At 44.7% G+C, this 20,492-nt stretch overlaps 1 protein-coding gene across 2 annotated transcripts in view; it reads left to right on the top strand.

Moving 5' to 3' along the window:
- LOC117353427 (cytochrome P450 2D15-like) overlaps positions 1-19,628 on the top strand; it is a 99,351-nt gene extending 79,723 nt beyond the window's left edge. The window contains exons 8-10 of one of the 2 annotated variants that reach the window (XR_004537936.1): positions 8,541-8,682; positions 17,964-18,208; positions 18,619-19,628. Coding sequence is in view for 1 of the 2 variants with exons in the window: in XM_033929346.1 (XP_033785237.1) it covers positions 8,541-8,682; positions 17,964-18,142 (321 nt within the window). In the remaining variant the exon portion in view is untranslated. Of the gene's footprint in view, positions 1-8,540; positions 8,683-17,963; positions 18,332-18,618 lie in introns of those variants that run through there. The other variant, XM_033929346.1, reaches the window with a different exon arrangement.
- The last annotated feature ends 864 nt before the right edge of the window (positions 19,629-20,492 follow it).

Genomic DNA, 20,492 nt, shown 5'->3' with positions numbered 1-20,492 from the left:
ATTTTTGTTCCTGTTTCAGCCATTATGGCAAGAATCCATTATGGCTAGATCTTTCCATCTCTTCTCATTCAGAGTCAAAGATCTCTTATACATCCCATTCTACAGTCGTCCCATGTGACACTACTTTTCGGGATGACCTTAACTGACGCTGATCTTTCTGATCCTGTCAGAGTAATTTTAAATGTCTCCAGAAATCCCTTCTACATGGCCGTCTTTCCAGCAGAACTGCATATGATACTATGATATTTATCATCAAGATGCTTCATCATCCTCCATATCTTCAGTGTTTGAATTTTCTTTCCGTTTATCCAACTCAGCCCTTAAAACCACTTCAGTCAGAGTTCAACTTACTGCTTATCAATGTTTTCCATGTTCATGTTAACAATAATCCTCTTGTTGACGGATTATGAAAGCACTTGCCAACATTACACCATGTCTCATGGGAGTGTGTGGTGCAGTGGTTAGCGCTACAGCCTTAGCATCCTGAGTTTGTGGGCTCAAATCCCTTGCTGCTCTTTCTGACCCTGAGCAAGTCACTTGATCTCCTCATTGCCCCAAGTACACGAGATAGCGTTTGAGCCCGCTGGGACAAATAGGGAAATATGATAAAGTACCTGAATATAAGCCACTTAAGATATAAGTGGTATATAAATAAATAAATAAAACCGCCTCTACTGGTATGGAATCTTAATCTGGTTCTCTCCAGAATGATGAAGCCTCCATTTGAACCAATGACCTATGCTCATCTTAAATTTCTCACTTGGAAAGTGGCATTTTTAATCTCTATCACTTCTGCATCGCAACTGAGTGAGTTTCAAGTCTTAGGGCCTTTTCTACTAAACCGCGCTAGCGGTTTTAGCGCCGGGAGCCACGCTAAATGATTTGCGCTGCTCCTGACGCTCATAAGAACTCTGAGCGTCGGGAGCAGCGCGGGCCATTCTGCGCAGCTCCCCACACTAAAATCGCTAGCGCGATTTAGTAGCAGAGGGCGTTAGTGTCAGACCTATCTTTAACAGTTTTTTTTACCATGATAAGGTGATTCTCCACACTCATCCAAATGCGTTAAGGCATTTCCACATGCGCATTGCGGGTGGTCACAAAGCTCTTAAAATTTAAAGTGATAGTTCACTTTTCAGACTATCCATTCTGGGCTCCGTGGATGACATCACCCGTATGTGAGAATATCTGTCTACTGTCCCCGGATAACACCTGTTACGGTAAGTAACTGTGCTATCTCCGCCATCTAAGCAAGACAGGACCTTGAAAGTCTCTACACACATTTATGTGTGTAAATAAATATTTACTCATGTGAAATCCTGAAGTTATTTATTTTTGGATTTAGCTCATGTCTTTGCAGTAGTAATGCAGGATGAGTTATATTCAGGTGCCGTAGGTAATTCCCTTTCCCCAGAGGTTTTACAAATTTAGGGCTAGATTTACTAATATGCATTAATGTGTAAATGTATATTAAATAAAATTAACATACTATTTAATGAAAGCTAAGGATCTTCTTTATTAAACTGGATTAAGATTTTACAGTTAATTGATATCAACTGCAACAGCTACCTTGGAGATTTTGCAGGTACCACAGGTTAATTGTAGGGGTTGTTCCTGGCATTTGGGTGAAGATAACTGGGCCACTAATGCAGAAAGCAGCCAACTGCAAAGGTGCAGTTGATTGTACTGTATTATCTGCCATGTTAGCAGTTAATGTATATTAATGACACCTGCATTAATTGCAAGTCACATTCCCCATCTCTTCCATCTCCCATTGAGCCTACAGGTTATTGTAAGTTCAAGTATCTAAATTGGGAGGTTGCTGTGTCGTTGTCTCTTCAATACACAGAATGTGAGCTCCAGACTCTAAAGATATTACTAGGTTTCACCATCTTAGGTTGGTGCTTTGCATGCATCCTAAGTTCCTGTCTAAAATGTTCATCTTAATTAGTCATTTATCTTACCAACATTTTTCCCTAGATGGAAAGGTCCTTCATTCTTTTCATTGCAAGACAGTTAACTTGTACTTGGAGTGAACAAAATTCTATAAAAGGTCCACCCAAATTTATTTCTTTTGATCCAATAGACCTAAAAGTGGAGTGACAAATAATATCTTTTCTAGTTGAGTAGCAGACTGAATCTTCTTCCATTTACTCTCAAGCAGGCCTGATCTTAGAAAGGCATTAAAGATCCATAATATAAGGACCAAAGCAGTGCAGATAGTGCATTAAAATCGTGGAGTGTAGTCCACATATTTACTAGGGCCTAATTTCTGTGGGAGCAACCTGGAACACAGTTCTATCACTTCTTTTCATATTCCAGAGCAGCAGGGATATTCTTCTCCAAGGGGGCAAGCCTGCAGCAGAACAGACAACGGTGACGGGACTAAATCGCGCAAGACAACGGCACTCCGACAACTGAGCGCAGAGAACTGAGCGCAAGGTTGACGGTGCGCCAAAGAAAAGCACTATTTTAAAGGGCTCCGACGGGGGGGTGTGGGGGGAACCCCTCCACTTTACTTAACAGACATTGCACTGCCATTGTGGGGGGTTTGGGGGGTTGTAACCCCCCACATTATACTTAAAACTGAACTTTTCCCCTAAAAAACAGGCAAAAAGTTCGGTTTCAAGTATAATGAGGGGGGTTACAACCCCCCCAAACCCCCCACAACGCCAGCGCGATGTCTGTTAAGTAAAGTAGGGGGGTTCCCCACCAACACCCCCCGTCGGAACCCTTTAAAATAGTGCTTTTCTTCGGTGCGCCGTCAACCTTGCGCTCAGTTGTCTGCGCGCCGTTGTCTCGCTCGATTTTGTCTATGAACCCAGAAAACAGTTTCTCGACTCCAAAATCTAGCCCCTGTTGCTCCTGTCCCTAGCCTACCTGGTTCCTCCTCAGTCCCACAATTCTATATCCTTTTTGCCTACAGAACAAACCCTACATTTATAGTTCTTCAAAGGGATCATGCAAAAATAAAGGAAAAAGGTATCTTTCACAAAATACAGCAGACCACAAAAAAAGAATGCCGCCTAAAGCTGAGAGAGATAAAAAAACAAAAAATGAATCAGGACAGCAAAAGTATAAGTAGAAGAAAAAAGTGGCAGAAGTTGTAAACTGAGGTGGCAAGACTTTTCAAATATAACTTTTGTCAGTTCATATCTTGTAGCCTTTGCCTTTAAGAATGTCAAGTTTGTTCTCAAGCACAAGGTTGCCGAGAAGAGGGAAGATGCTGTTTCCAAAGAAGTTACTTGTAAACTTTCTGAAGCAGACAACAGGAAGATGTTTTATTCACTGTTGTTGTTATTTTTTTTCTTGACCGTTAACGGCTGCATTCCATGGCAGCATCAAGGGGCCTCTTTGTCTTCACTGGACTGGACTATCTGACTGGAATTTTTTATTTTATTATTTAATTAATTAATTTTAATTCCTTAATCTTTTTAATTTACAATTTATAATTAACTAGTATTTTTTATTTTTAATGTAATCTTAGGTTTTATCCTCATTGAATGCTTGTTAGGATATATGTATCTTATCTCTATCTTTCCTATCTTTAAAGGAGTTCCTTTCCTTAATCAGTCGTTGCATTGTAAACCACTTAGGTCAGTAATATGCAAGAGCGGTATTTCAAAAATCTTAATAAACATAAACAAAAGGAGAAAGGCCAGAAGTAAAATTATGAGATTCAGTAATACCAATGGTCAGTGTATAGGTAGAGATGTGGAGGGAAAAACCAGAATTACCCAACAATTACTTCTGCTCAGTATTCCCAAAAGAAAAAACCTGTCAAAAGTTTTGCAGATGATTGACAGACACATATAGGCTTGGCATAGATACTTTACTGTTCATGAAAGAAAGGATCTATAAATGACTTGCAAAACTGAATGTACACAAAGCAATGAGACTCAGAGAGATAATGAGGGAGCTTGGAAAGCTTTTGGTAGACCATTCTAAATGATCTTAATAGATCCTTGATGACTAGAGAAGTACCATAGGATTAGAGAAAGGCTGACATGGTCCGGTTTCACAGAGGTGGAACAGAGAGCAGGTGGGAAACTACTGACGGTGAATCTTACCTCAGTAGTGAGAAAGGAAATGGCAAAGCTGCATGAGTTTCAAGATGTGATGTAACATGGTTTTACCAAAGACAAATCTTGTCAAACTAATCTGATGGGTGATGAGGGAGCTGATCGAGGGCATGTGTAGTCTACTTAAATTTCAGCAAAGCCTTTGATATCGTTCTCCATAGGAGGCTCAAAAACAAACTGAGCAATTTGGGGATGGGACTTGGGATGATAACCTGGATCAGAAATTGGTTGACTGTTAGGTGACAGAGAATGATGGTAAATGAACTTCACTCAGAGGAAAGAAAGGTGAGTAGCCACAACCTCCTGGCAAATAGGTAGAAGTAACTGAACCAGCTGAAGTAATGGAAGAAATGGGACTTACTATATTTTTGGAAACGTCGTTAATTCTTTCTTTAATCTCATAAGCAATTTATAATAGACTTCAGAACCTTTTCCCTTCATAAATATTCTGCCTGTTGTGGGCTAGATATTCGTATTTTTCCAGATGTAGTTCAAGCCACACAGAAGAGACAACGGTTTTTCCTTTTGGGCCTGATTCTCTAAAAGTGCGTCCCGATTTTAGGCAGCTGTAGGCGTCCTACAGCTGTCTAATCAGCCAATCGGGATGCACGTTTTTAAAAAAAAAATGCTCCCCAGGCAGGCCGCCTATATTGAAGGTGAGGCCCGCAAGACACCTAGGCCCTGATTCTGTATAGGACGCCCGGGAGAGGCGTCCTATTCAGAATCGGCCTAAACTAAACCCCGATTCTGTAACCGGCGTCCATGTTACAGGCCTTAGGCATAGCGGGTCCGCCCATCCCTACTAAGTCTAAGGTCTGATTGGCCAATTAGGCCTTAGATTAAGTGGGGATGGGCGGACCCGCTATGCCTAAGGCCTGATTGGTCCAGGCTTCTAGAGCCTGGGCCAATCAGGCCTTAGGCTTCGGCGGGAAGGGCCGGGAAGGGGCGGGCCCACCTCATTTAGACAAGGCGTGCCTGCTTGCTCGACGTGCAAGACCCATCTGTAAGAACAGGTTTGGTGGAGAGGGGGTTGTTAGCGCCGGGGGGGGGGTGCGTCTTCGGGCAGGAGGGATTGGGCACCCTCCTGCCAGCGACCAATATTGTCGGGGGGGAGGAGATCGGTAATGTTGGGGGGGGGCGGTCGGTAGTGTCGGGGGGGGGGGCGATCGGTAGTGTCGGGAGGGTGCGTCTTCGGGCAGGAGGGATTGGGCACCCTCCTCCCAGCGATCGGACAGGCTGCAGCCCGCTATATTTATAGCGGCAGAGAGATCCCTTGCCGCGATAAGTATAGCGGCCGCGTCTACTTACAATGTAGACCAGCATTTTGCTGGCCTACATTTTAAGCTTCTCATCTACTAGGGAGACGCGTCGGGCCGCATAGGTTCAGCCTGAGGCCCGCCTAAGGCCCTTAGACGAGCTTAGGCATCTTGCGGGTCTCCCTAGGCTCCCGGAGGCGCCTTCAGGTCTGCCTGGGGAGCATTTTTTTTTTTAAACGTGCATCCCGATTGGCTGATTAGACAGCTGTAGGACGCCTACAGCTGCCTAAAATCGGGACACACTTTTAGAGAATCAAGCCCTTTGTGTCTTAGGATCATATAGATAAGCACAACTTATACGTGTGTGTAGTGAAATATAAAGATGAGAAGCATATTTTCTATGAATCTTCTCAGTTACCCTTTTTTCTAGCTAATAAAAGCCTAATTGGGACATCTACCCGCATAGATTTTTGGAACATGCGGGATATAAATATTTTAAATAAATAAATTCTTCTCTTTGATATGTTCCTTTCTCATCCAATTTAGACTAAGGGCTCTTTTTACGAAGCTGCGTTAGCGGCTTTAATGCACTGCGACTTTCTATCACGTGTTGATCCCCCCGAAAAACTCAAGAGGAGGCGGTAGCGGCTAGCACGGCTGACAGTTTAGCGCGCGCTATTACGCGCATTAAACCGCTAATGCGGCTTCGTAAAAGGAGTCCTAAGTGAAGTTAAGGATATTTAACCTCTGTTTTATTTTCTACTCTGTAATAATTTTGTCTTAGCTCCTAATTATCCCCTCCTTTTACAAAACCGCAAAAGGCTCTGCTCCTGATGCTCATAGGAATTCTGTGAGTGTCGGAGCAGCGTAGAGCATTCAGGGTGTGGCTGGCGCTAAAAACCACTTTTGTGGGTTCGTAAAAGGGGGGAGAGGTATATTATTGCTCTCCCCTTATTATATTGAGGACTGTGGTGAAATAGTGGAGGGGTTTATTTTTTCTCCTCTCTTGTTATTGGTGTATTTAGTATTATTTTCTATATTCATTGTCACTTTGTGCTTCAAGATAGATTCTTGTAATTTAATTTCAAATTGCACAAACAAAAAAATTATGTTTAAAAAAGAAAAGATGAGTAGCTGCGCACTTCAAGAATAGGTATTGAGGCCAATTCCATTCATACAAACATGAGGCAGATAAAAATCAAATGGCCCACTCAGTCTGCCCATCCTTGGCATTACTATCTCCTTCTCTCCATAAGAGATCCCACGTGGCTGTCCCACACTTTCAGCAGGAAGAGTTCCAGGAGCTTATTCTTCAGGTCTCCTCAGTGTTGTGTTTCGAGGAAGACGTGTGGTAGACCCCCTATTAAAATTCAACAGAAGAATATAATCTATGTTTCTGTAAAAAGTGGATACTTGTTAATGTATTTTGAAATTGCAAAAAAGACCATCAAACAAAAAAAAAAAAAACACATAGAATGCATATGTTGGAGAGGATCCAAGATGGCGACGGAGTAAGTCGTGTCGGCGAGAGGCTCCTGCACAACCGGCAAATATTTACTTACTTGCCCTTCCTTTTTCCTCTTTTTACAATGCCGAAGCGCAGGGGAAGACAGAGGGGTGTTCTTCCTACTTTCTCTGCCTCTTCGCCGTCGACGCAGACGGCGATTACCAGCTTTGCCGTCCCAGTTGGAGCGGGCGTGTCTGCTGATCGAGGGGGGCAGACCTCGATCTTGGAGGGCGAGACTTCGCTCAGCCCGATGGGACCTGGAGTTCCTCCTCGCCCCGGGACGGTGTTGGGAGCGATGTTTGCAGCATAGGAAGCTCCGGAGTTGACTCCTCCGGTGGTGCTGCCGATTTCCCCTCTGACCCCGGATGAGTTGCACAGCTTGTCGGCTCCTGTGCAGCCGACAATGGAGAATGGAGGAACAGAAACCTGTAATGCTACAGAGAAGGAGAAGGTGGAATCCAGTGGAGTGATTCCCGGTACAACTTTGCTTCCTCCTTTGATAAGACCTGATGTTATAGACATGGAGGCTATTTGGAGTGGCTTGGAATCACTGTATAAGGTATGCTCTCAATTCGTCACTTCAGCCCAGAGTACTAACATACAGTTTAAGACTTTTGATGAGAAACTTCTAAAGCAATCCGATAGAATAGACAAATTAGAAAAATCTATGACTGAAGCGAAAGCTTCAATTAACTTACAACTGAAGGATAAAAATTTACTTGTTAGAAAATTGGAAAATTTGGAAAATGCTAACAGGAGTTTGAACCTTAGACTTTTAAATTTTCCTATCTCCAAATTCCAACCGGCAAGAGAACTGTTTCATTCCTTCTTGAGACTAGTACTTAAATTTCCTGAAAATTATTTACCACCGGTACATAAACTTTATTATTTAAATATTCCTAAAGAAGATAAAGGAAAAGGAACCGTAGCAGGAGATTTAGATCTCACAGCTATCCTGGAAACATCTCAACAAGAAGAAATTATGGGAAGAGCAACTTTATTGGTAACCTTTGTTTTTCAACAAGATAAGGAAGCAGTTCTTTGTCTATTCTATAAAACTGATAATTCAGAATTTCATGGTTCAAAAGTCTCAATTTTTCCTGATGTATCAAAATGGACTCAAGATAGATGAACTTTTCAGTTACGTTTTCCCTGTAAATGCTGTATTACCTATCAGAATAATAGATATATATTTTATGAACCTGATCAGTTGAAATTTTTTCTTGAGGGTAAGGCAGCTAGTTAAGCTCCAATCCCCTCCATGCCTTTTCTATTAACCAGGATGATAATTTAATTTAATCCAACTGTTTGATCTCCTAATTTAATTTGAATGAACATTTCTTGGAAAACCAACTTCCCTTGGAGGTGTAGGATTCTCTCTCCCTAGTTTGTGGACTATGAACTTAGTTAAATTTGTGGAATCTTTGATTTATAACTTATGTTATGTTTCTTCTTAAATGTTTATTTCTATTACATTGTTGTTTAACAATTTGTAAAATGTAAACAAATAAATAAAAAAAAAAAACAAAAAAAAACACATAAATGGGTCTGAGGGGAACTTCAGGGTGGCAACTATCTTGAAAAGGTATTGATTACAATTTCCAGACTGTTCTAGATGAATCTTTCAATTTGGCATCCTGATGAGCTTAATTTACTTCATCACTAATCACTTGCTTTGCTTTTGTTTTGTCTTGTCAGGGGACAACCATCTTCACCAACCTGTCCTCCGTCCTGAAAGATGAAACCTGTTGGGAGAATGCAAACCAATTTTACCCTGAGCATTTCCTGGATGCTGAAGGGAAGTTTGTGAAGAGAGAGGCCTTCATGCCATTTTCTGCAGGTAACATTCAAGTGGCTAGTTTTTACGGGCTAGATTCACTAAGCAAACTGATTGTGTACCGATTGGTTTGCGAGCCCTTTGCAACCCGATTTCCCTCTGACCTGATTCACTAACCTATGTACCAATCCGTGCATGCAAATAAGGAGAAATGGCATGCAAAGCAGAAAGGATGCGATTCACTACACTTTTTCCTGACATGACGACTGACTGGCTGATCAAAAAACGAGTGACTAGTGAGGATCAGTCGCTTGTGTAAAAAACTGCTCTCTGCCCCATCAAAAGCGCCCTGCTCTCTGCCGCCTCTCCTTCCCAGAACAGCACCGGAGGCTAGCCCTTACCCTGCTCTTGCCACCCCTGACTCTCCTGATCTCTGCCGCCCTTCCCCGTAGTGCGAGCCTGGGGTTTTAACCCATGGGTTTAAAGCGGGGCTGCACCATGGGGAAGGGCGGCAAAGATCAGGAGAGTCAATAATTATGCCTGCTTTAAAAAAAGTTAGCTGAGGCTCTTCGCGGCAGGGACTCGCTGGGGCTAGCTGGGGCTCTTCACATGGCAGGGACTCGCCAGGGCAGTGAACTTGAGCGCTGCTACAGTCTGTACTTTTATCAAGTGTTGAGTCGGCAAAGGGGAAGAGGCTGCTGCTGCCGGGGATCGCCCTTCCCTGGGAGAGAAGGAGAGTCGGGGCCAGTATAAAAAAAGTTTTTTTAAAAACCCAGCAAAAATGGACAGCATATGCATGCTCAGCCCATCTACAGGCAAAGTAGATGGTCTGAGCATGTGTCGGGATCGCTACACAGCGATCCGTGTAGTCGGATGGGGGCGTGCCTCTGATTGCCCCTATTTGCATAGAGATGTTGGGTGACTCAGCTGGCCTGCCTCCAATCGTCCACGGATTGGACGCGGATCTGAAGGTTAGTGAATCTAGCCCTACATTAGTGAGCATAGAAATGTAGATGCGGAGCGCAAAAGCATAAAAACCTGTCGTAACAACCAGAACTTAACTGGTGCTCAGTGGTTGAACCCTTGCATAGTATGTGACACACATACAGTGAAATGAGCACCCACATTCCCCACAAAGCTTTTTCTATACTCAACATTTCAAATAAACTGAATGAAATCTAGATGAATCTCTTATGTCTCTAGCTTTCTTTCATAGTAATTGAGTTTAAGAGCACATAGGATAAGCACAGATAACCCTTATTTGGTTACACTCAAGTGAGGATTCTGACACCATACAGGAACCTGGCTCCAATGAAGACTGAGCAGCCCTTAGCACACTGTGATTAAGCATGAGGCACCTGACACGCCTTACTCCGTACCTGTTTGCAGGACAACAGCAGCAAGTAACAGAAACATAGAATATGACAGCAGAAAAGGGCTATAGCCCATCAAGTCTGCCCACGCTTATGACCCACCCTCAGACTTTATCCCGCTAGAGATCCCACATGCATATCCCATTTCTTTTTTAAATCTAGCACGCTGCTGGCATTAATCACCTGCAGTGGAAGTTCATTCCAGTGATCGACCACCCTTTCAGTGAAGAAATATTTCCTGGCGTCGCCATGAAATTGCCCGCCTCTGATTTTCAGCGGATGACCTCTTGTGGTCGAAGGTCCTTTAAGAAAGAAGATATCATCTTCCACCTTGATGCGGCCCGTGATATATTTAAACATCTCAATCATGTCCCCCCTCTCTCTACGTTCCTCGAGTGAGTATAGCTGCAATTTATTCAGTCTTTCTTCATATGGGAGGCTCTTGAGTCCCAAGACCATCCTGGTGGCCATTCGTTGAACCGACATAATTCTCCGCACATCTTTTTGATAATGTGGTCTCCAGAATTGAACACAATATTCCAGATGAGGTCTCACCATGGATCTGTACAATGGCATTATGACTTCAGCCACAGCTACCCACTGCCAGAACTATAGGGATCTCAGAAAAAGAAGACCTAGCAACATACATGGCACACAAGAAAATAGTGAACATGGGACTTACCCAATTAAATGACTGCCCAGAAAGGTACCGTGGGTGGAAAGCTGATTTTCAAGATGTCATATCAGTCATAAAGCCAAGTTCCAGGCAAGAGATGAATCTGATGATTACATTACATTACATTGTACTTGATAACCGCGTAGCCGTAAGTTCAACGCGGTTTACAAAAAAATTATTAACAGTAAAAATGATCCAGGGAATAGAATAAGTTAGTTAGTCAAGTGCTTGGAAAAAAGATAGGTCTTCAGCTGTGTTCTAAAATGTTTATAAGAGCACGCTGTGAGCAATAATGTTCGAAGTTCTTTATCATAAAGAGCCGCCTGAAACGCTAAGGTCTGATTATGAAATTTCTTACTTCTGCAGCCCTGTACAGATGAAAAGTTAAACAGTGCACGAGTTTTTCTACTGTGTTTGTATGAAGCTATAGAGAGTCTATTTACCAAGTAAAGGGGGGGGGGGCTGTACCATATAAAGCCTTATAACAAAGACAACCCAGTTTAAATAACACCCTTGCCTCCAAAGGCAGCCAGTGCAGCTCACAATAGAACGATGTGACGTGGTCATATTTCTTCAAACCATGGATCAGTCTAACCGCTGTGTTCTGTATTAATACAAGTCTGGCTAGTTCTTTCATGGTGATTGTCAAATAGACGATGTTACAATAGTCAAGAAGACTCAGTAATAATGAACTGAACCAGTAATCTGAAGGCTGCAAATTCAAAGTGAGATCGGATAGTTCGTAGTCTCCACAAGGTAAAATAGCTTTTACGTACTACTGCATCTGAGTTTTCATAGTAAGATGCTGATCTAAAATGACTCCTAATATTTTAATTGTTGGATGGATTGTATACGATGTTGAATTTATACTAATGGAAGGTTCAGGAGGAATTTTACTAGGGGACACCATGAAAAACTTTGCTTTATCAGAGTTGAGTTTAAGTTTGAATTGCTGCAGCCAAGAATTCATCTGTTTCATTACGGTCAGGTGGCTGGGGCCTGAATCATCCAAAAAGATAAAACGCCTAAAAAATGCATTCCAACATGATGCTCAGGACCTGAAGGAGATGTGGGAGCTAGAGCAGCAGTATGACAACCCAGAAGCCATCCAGCAAGCATTAATGAAGAGAATAAACAGTTTTCCAAGACTTACCAGCAAAGATCATGACAAGCTGCTGGATTTGGGAGACTTCCTCCAAGAACTGGAAGCACATAAGACCGATCTGAGTCTTCCAGGCCTGAGCTAGCTGGACACATCCTGTGGCATAAAGAAGTTCACATCAGAGCTTGCCATATGATATCAAAGAAAAATGATCAACTCTACGTATGCAGTATAAGGAGGAGAATCAAGGGACGTTCCCCCCCATTCACAGTCTTCACGGACTTCATTAGAAAACTGGCAAAAAGAAAGAATGATCCTAGTTTCCGGGATGATACGCCTGATCAGGTGAAGACAGGCTAACTCCAGAATGAGAAGCCAGTCAAGTGGTATGGCAAATCTGCTAGAAAGTCTGTAGCAGTTCACAAGACAGATGTGCTACCCGCAACAGCTCAACCAACAGAATGTCCTCCTACTATAGAAACAATAGAGGACCCAGAAAGACAATGTCCAGTACATAAAAAAACCACATCCTCTTCTGAAATGTTAAGGGGTCAAGGAGAAAACCTTGAGAGAGCGAAAAGCATTGCTGAGGAAATATCGAATCTGCTATAAGTGTTGCTCCTCAACCAAAAACATGGCTAAAGACTGTAAAGCAGCCATTAAGTGCATAGTATGTGATAGTAACCAACACATCAGTGCCTTACATCCTGGCAGTAGTGCTGCCTGATTCAGGAAAAATAAATTTGATTTGATTCAGCCTATTGAATCAATTTTTTGATTTGATTTTCCTGTCCCATTGGGTGCTTTTTTCAAACATCCTGGTGGGTTTATTTTATAGCCTCTTAACCCCTTTTTATAGCTTCTTCACCCCCCATTTGCCCTCTCCTACTCACACTGGCGCAGTGGTGTAAACAAAATAAACAAACAAAAAAGACTTTTCCTCTCTCTGTTAAATCCTAACTCACGTTCACGGTCTAACACCACCTCTGGCAGGATACACATTTCAAATCTGACATATTGTAATCACAAAATAGAAAATAAAATTATTTTTTTTTACCTTTTGTTGTCTGGTCATTATTCAAATCATTTTGGTCCCAGGCTCTGGGTGTCTTCTGATAGCTCGCTTGCCAGGGTCTTCTGTCCATTTGTTGTCTTCTTCTTTCTCGGTGCTAACCATCCGCCTTCCATCTCTGTCCTCCTCTTCCTTTTCCCTTCTCTCCCCAGGAGGTCTGGCATCTTTCCTTTTTTTCGTCTCCATCCCCAGAGCCACCTTTTCTCAACTACACTTTCATCCAGCTTCTCTCCCTCCTTTCCCACAACCCCAGGGGCCACCATCTCTCCCTTTCTTTTCCCAACTACCCTCCTATCCAGTATCTATCCCCCCACACCATCCTTTGTGTCCAACTTCTCTCCCTTTCTGTTCCTTCCCTCCCTAAATCCCATTGTCCACCATCCTTCTCTTCTGTTTGTAGACCCATTATTTCTTCCCCCCCCCCCGCAGTCCGGCATATGCACGTCTCTTTGAATCCCCCCTTCCCTCCTTCCCTCTGTGTACTTGTACACTAGGGCCCCCCTCCCCTGAAGGCCTGTACCCCCGCTAAAGGCCTGTACCGTCTCACCTGAAAGCCTGCACCCCACCCCTGAAGACCTGCCTGTCCCCCCTGAAGGCCTGCACCACCCGCCCTGGCCTCCTGCTCTTCCATTTACCAAATTCCAGCAGTGGAGCAGCCTGCAGAGAGGATCGCTGGTGCTAGCGATCTTTGCAGGCTGCCATCGGCCTTTGGAGCTGTTTTCCCTCTGCCGCTGTCCCGCCCCTACTCTGATATCACAGGCAGGATCGCGGCAGAGGAAACAACAGCTCTGGAGGCCGATGGCAGCCTGCAAAGATCGCTAGCACCGGTGATCCTCTCTTCAGGCTGCTCTGCTGCTGGAATTAGGTAAATGGATGCTTGGGAGGCCAGGAGGAAAGCCAGACACCACAGCACTTCCCGACTGACCCTCACCCTCTAAAATAGGAGTGGCATCAGCCGGCCAGCAAGAGGCAGCACTGCCGCTCCTGCTTTAGGGGGCGAGGGGGGAGGGTCAGTCACCGAATCAGGAGGCCAAATTTTTTTTAAAATTGATTCGAATCGATTCACCCGCAGTGAATCGGTGAATCGATTCGAATCGTGAATCAGGCAGCACTACCTGGCAAGAGTAGACCGACCTTTCCAAGGACCCCTGCCCCAGAGTCAGGCCAAAGTGGGGAGAAGAGGACAGAACAAACAACATCACAGAGCATCACTGCGAACTGCACTGAAGTATGTGGAGAAGGTCTCAGTAGCAGGTCATGCACCAAGATATGTGTGGTAAAAATATACCTTAAAGAACAACCAGAAAAGGCAGTGAAAATGTACGTTGTCATTGATGAACAAAATAACTAGTCCCTGGCAAGGACTTATTCCCAGAGGCTTTACTTTCCCTGAGAGCTAGGCTGCTTCCACAGAGCATAAGCCTTCTCCTTCTGCAGTCTGGGAGAGAGCAGTGGCCAAATTGCAGAGCACATGGCTAAATGAGAACCTGAGTGTAGCATTATTCTCCCACCAGGTTTTTTTCCCCTTTAGTTCTAATGATCTAACAGAGCTTAGGTTTATTTCTAAGTCTGGAGAACGGTGTCATCTCCACAAGGTGGACACTCCCAGCTTAACTCTGATATGCTGGTAGAGTAAGAAGCTATGTAACAGGCTTGAACTGCATTGAATCCATCTGACTGTAAGTTTGTTTTTGCTTCATTATTAAAGAAACTGTTCAATCAATTCAGAATCTGGCTGGTGACACCAAGATTACAGAATTAAGGGTTGGCTGAATAGGAACCTCTTACATTGGTCAGTATAACTCAGGGGAGTCCTTGCTTTCAGCACAAAAACCTGAGATAAAGACTATACAGGAAGCTGTAGTTGTATAGTATGATTTAGACAGCACACTCAGCATTCAGGTACTGATCAGAAAGTAAGGCTACGACAGCTCAGAACTGTCAGCAAATTTTGGCCGCAAATGTGGCACAATGAGGTTAGGGAATCACTTGGCGATTATAGAAAATTTCTCGGAGTGCTCATTTTAATATTAATGGCAATATCGGAGACTGCTAGATAACTCGGAAAAGACCGTGGTAAGCCGTTTTGATAATCTGCCGCTAAAGGGCTTTGTTACCCAGTGTGCGGCTTCTTCAGTACAGTGAGGGGAAAGGAGGCCAGTCGTTCCCCTCACTGCACCGAGCAGAGCAGAGCGGACCCCTCGGAAACTTTTCTTCGGCGGGAAGCCTCGCCCCTTTCATGCCCAGAGCCGGCCATCTTTCTTCAGCCCTCTAAAGGGCTTTGTTACCCAGCGTGCAGCTTCTTCAGTACAGTGAGGGGAAAGGAGGCCAGTCGTTCCCTTCACTGCACCGAGCAGAGCAGAGCGGACCCCTCGGAAACTTTTCTTCGGCGGGAAGCCCCGCCCCTTTCATGCCCAGAGCCGGCCATCTTTCTTCAGCCCTCTAAAGGGCTTTGTTACCCAGCGTGCAGCTTCTTCAGTACAGTGAGGGGAAAGGAGGCCAGTCGTTCCCTTCACTGCACCGAGCAGAGCAGAGCGGACCCCTCGGAAACTTTTCTTCGGCGGGAAGCCCCGCCCCTTTCATGCCCAGAGCCGGCCATCTTTCTTCAGCCCTCTAAAGGGCTTTGTTACCCAGCGTGCAGCTTCTTCAGCACACTGAGGGGAAAGGAGGCCAGTCGTTCCCTTCACTGCACCGAGCAGAGCAGAGCGGACCCCTCGGAAACTTTTCTTCGGCGGGAAGCCCCGCCCCTTTCATGCCCAGAGCCGGCCATCTTTCTTCAGCCCTCTAAAGGGCTTTGTTACCCAGCGTGCAGCTTCTTCAGTACAGTGAGGGGAAAGGAGGCCAGTCGTTCCCTTCACTGCACCGAGCAGAGCAGAGCGGACCCCTCGGAAACTTTTCTTCGGCGGGAAGCCCCGCCCCTTTCTTGCCCAGAGCCGGCCATCTTTCTTCAGCCCTCTAAAGGGCTTTGTTACCCAGCGTGCAGCTTCTTCAGCACACTGAGGGGAAAGGAGGCCAGTCGTTCCCTTCACTGCACCGAGCAGAGCAGAGCGGACCCCTCGGAAACTTTTCTTCGGCAGGAAGCCCCGCCCCTTTCTTGCCCAGAGCCGGCCATCTTTCTTCAGCCCTCTAAAGGGCTTTGTTACCCAGCGTGCAGCTTCTTCAGCACAGTGAGGGGAAAGGAGGCCAGTCGTTCCCTTCATTGCACCGAGCAGAGCAGAGCGGACCCCTCGGAAACTTTTCTTCGGTGGGAAGCCCCGCCCCTTTCATGCCCAGAGCCGGCCATCTTTCTTCAGCCCTCTAAAGGGCTTTGTTACCCAGTGTGCAGCTTCTTCAGCACAGTGAGGGGAAAGGAGGCCAGTCGTTCCCTTCACTGCACCGAGCAGAGCAGAGCGGACCCCTCGGAAACTTTTCTTCGGCGGGAAGCCCCGCCCCTTTCATGCCCAGAGCCGGCCATATTTCTTCAGCCCTCTAAAGGGCTTTGTTACCCAGCGTGCAGCTTCTTCAGCACAGTGAGGGGAAAGGAGGCCAGTCGTTCCCTTCACTGCACCGAGCAGAGCAGAGCGGACCCCTCGGAAACTTTTCTTCGGCGGGAAGCCCCGCCCCTTTCATGCCCAGAGCCGGCCATCTTTCTTCAGCCCTCTAAAGGGCTTTGTTACCCAGCGTGCAGCTTCTTCAGCACAGTGAGGGGAAAGGAGGCCAGTCGTTCCCTTCACTGCACCGAGCAGAGCAGAGCGGACCCCTCGGAAACTTTTCTTCGGTGGGAAGCCCCGCCCCTTTCATGCCCAGAGCCGGCCATCTTTCTTCAGCCCTCTAAAGGGCTTTGTTACCCAGCGTGCAGCTTCTTCAGCACAGTGAGGGGAAAGGAGGCCAGTCGTTCCCTTCACTGCACCGAGCAGAGCAGAGCGGACCCCTCGGAAACTTTTCTTCGGCGGGAAGCCCCGCCCCTTTCTTGCCCAGAGCCGGCCATCTTTCTTCAGCCCTCTAAAGGGCTTTGTTACCCAGCGTGCAGCTTCTTCAGCACAGTGAGGGGAAAGGAGGCCAGTCGTTCCCTTCACTGCACCGAGCAGAGCAGAGCGGACCCCTCGGAAACTTTTCTTCGGTGGGAAGCCCCGCCCCTTTCATGCCCAGAGCCGGCCATCTTTCTTCAGCCCTCTAAAGGGCTTTGTTACCCAGCGTGCAGCTTCTTCAGCACAGTGAGGGGAAAGGAGGCCAGTCGTTCCCCTCATTGCACCAGGCCGCTCACTCACATCTGTGACCGCCCGAAGACACTCATTACATACCCAGAACATGGCACGTCATCCCCCCATCCATAAGATCACTAGACAACTTGAGAAAAGCCTTGAAAACCTTCTTCTTTGCAAACCCAGCTCCTTGAAGACCCACCTGCAAAAAAAAGCGATTTCACTTCCTAGTATATCTACACTGAAAATGCTGCAATTTAAACCACCCTATGTCCACTAAGTCTGTATTTGTAAGTCTAAATGTTATATCTTTTTTTTATTTATTCAATTTTCTATACTGTTCTCCCAAGGGAACTCAGAATGGTTTACATTAATTTATTCAGGTACTCAAGCATTTTTCCCTGTCTGTCCCGGCGGGCTCACAATCTACCTAATGTACCTGGGGCAATGGGGGGATTAAGTGACTTGCCCAGGGTCACAAGGAGTAGCGTGGGTTTGAACCCACAACCCCAGGATGTTGAAGCTGTAGCTTTAACCACTGCGCCACACGCTCTATACAGTAATTGCTGTAATCTAAACCTTTGTCCATGCTGTAAAGTCTATGTCTCACTAAAATTTGTGCTACCCATAATATGAATGTACTCCTGTAACCCGTTTTGGGCTCCTTTGGGAGGACGGGCGAAATAAATAAATAAAATATTTGCACACTAACCCCGGCTGGAATCAGTTTAGCGAGCACGTTAGGCACATTTTAATTGTGAGGATCTTCCCCTGTGTGTGTGTAAGGGGGGGGGGGGCCCTTGTACTAGAAATACTGCTGATGGTGACAGTGGAAGTATAGTGACAGAGTTGTTTGGGAAAAGACTCAGAAAAGTGACCAATTACAGCCTTCCCCAAATTCACTAACCTAACGTACTAATCTTATTTCCCTGTCTGGCAGGACGCCGAGTGTGCTTGGGAGAGCAGTTGGCCAGGATGGAGCTCTTCATCTTCTTCACCACCTTCATGCAGTGTTTCTCTTTCCATGTTCCTGACAATCAGCCAAGACCTCGAGCCGATCCCTTCTATGCAGTCACATTAAGCCCCTACCCCTACCAGCTCTGCGCTAAACCGAGATAGATCTCCACCGAAGATCAGCTTCTCAGTGATATTCACACCCTCCACATTGATCTAGAAATGTCTGAATCTATATATATAAAATCGGATGTATGTATGTATGTGCCGCGATCACGCAAAAACGGCTTGACCGATTTGACCGAAACTTGGTATGCTGATCCCTCACTACCTGGGCTGATATGTTCTGGGGGTCTCTCGGCCCACAACTCTATGTTGCTTGCTCAAGGGTGGGTTCACCCAACAATTTATATGTTCTTGCTCCTGGAGGTGAAACTAAAAATGTTGTTTATAATCACGTTTTGCGTTAGTTGTATTGTATTCATTTTGTCAAATATTTCACATTATTATTTGAATATTGTACTTTTTATTAAGCTGTAAAACAATAATTTCATTCACCACTATAAAGTATCTTTATTTGAATCCATTTACAGTGTTATTGCTATAATTAAATATCCGTGCAACGCCGGGGCATCAGCTAGTACTAAATATAAATGAACACTTTCCTGCTAGATTTTTTTCTCTAGCTACTTATTGTAATTTTTTTTTTTTTTACCCTGTTGGCTCTAAAGAAATATACTTACATTACAGAAATACTTTAGTATTTACCGGCGAACTTTCTTGTCATATATAATCCACCATGTCTCTTTCGGGATTTTATTGCCTCACGTTAGGTTCTGTCTGCTGCAGGATTATCAACTTAATTCCCCGTCATCGTTTGATGTGGGGGCAGCCAGTTTCCTAGTTTCTATAATCAAGCTTTCTGATGCTTGGCGTGCTAGATTAGAATTACCGGTAAGCCACGAGACTGAAAGTTCAAAGACCAAAATCAATCTGATACTCGGCCGTGACTTGGAGTTAAGTTGACAGTACTACAAGGGGTGTAGAAAAGTTCTCAGCCCAACCAAGAAGAGAATGATATGAATATATGGTTCACTTAATTATCTGAAACAATATCAAAACATAGAATTTTGTTTCTGTAAATTGGCACTTAATGAAATATGATAACACTCTGTCCGGCTACAGTGGCAAAATAATGCTCAGAATTGATTGGTTGGGCTGAGAATTTTTCAGCACCCCCTTCATTGTATTTAACAATCCCTAGAAAGGCACTGAGCTAGAGTTAGAATTTGAGGGGGGAAAAGTCTTTAGAAACCAGAAAAGTAAAGTTAATTTTCATAGTTTATCAAATTAAAGAAGACTCCAGTTTAAACTATTCACAAATCTATGTGGAATAAATAATAATAAAATTAAAATTAAACTCTCCCAAAGGCAAGCTAGGAAAAAACTGCCAAGATTTGTACTAATTGACACCTTGGCCCAGATACCGGCACTGTTAGGAAGGCACCGGTAGGCGTTCTACTGGCACTTAGAGCTCCTTTTACTAAGCCACGTTAGGGCTTTAACGCGCGGAACAGCGTGCGCTGCATTGCCACGCGCACGCTAGACCTTAACGCCAGCATTGAGTTGGCGTTAGTTCTAGAAGCGTATCGCGCTGTAATTTCCTGCATGCGCTAAAAACGCTAGCGCACCTTAGTAAAAGGAGCCCTTCATTGTTTGAATTGGCTATTAATGGTGTGGTAATTGCCCGTGCCGTTCAAAACCAATTAAAAACAAATAATAAGAAAAGAAAAGGTACCACGAAGCGCCTACAAAACACGGTGCCGGAATTGCGTCTATGCAGATGTTTATTGGTGGCGACCAAAAGAGACACGGTTATGGGCAGGATTGATGTTTGGCTCCGATAAGCATGGTTCTGTGTCAAAGGTAGGCACCAAAAAAGCTGGTCTGTAAAGCCCTGGCCTACATTTCCAGTGTCTAACTTTGCTGCAGGGCACCATTCTGATAATGGTGTCATAATCGGAATGACACTTGACCAATGGTGCCGCTTTCAGAATCCGGGCCCTTATGATTTAGTGGGTAAAGAATTTACACATTAATTTTTAGCATAACTATATCTTGCTTTATCAATTATTTTTTTAATGTATTAATTTTTTCATAGGATAACAAAACTAAAGGATACTTTTCCAGACCCACTAGAGTTAGCAAACAAGCAATAAAGCAAATATACAGTACAGTACAGGAAAATACAATTTTAGGTAACAAAACCAACAAACCAGGTAAATTTTACAAAACACACCCCCCTTTTACTAAACCGCGATAGCGGTTATTAATGCAGGGAGCCACGCTGAATGCTCCGTGCTGCTCCTGACGCTCATAGAGTTCCTGGGAGCAGTGCAGAGCGTTCAGCGTGGCTCCCTGCGCTAATAACCGCTATCGCGGTTTAGTAAACGGTGGGGGGGATAATCTCAGTAAAGGAAAAAAATGGAGAAGACTGCAAAGTCAGGAGAAAAGT

This window comes from Geotrypetes seraphini, chromosome 2, assembly GCF_902459505.1.
Source record: "Geotrypetes seraphini chromosome 2, aGeoSer1.1, whole genome shotgun sequence".
Taxonomy (NCBI): domain Eukaryota; kingdom Metazoa; phylum Chordata; class Amphibia; order Gymnophiona; family Dermophiidae; genus Geotrypetes; species Geotrypetes seraphini.
The sequence above is the reverse complement of the archived record's forward strand: the minus strand, read 5'-3'. Positions and strand labels throughout refer to the sequence as shown.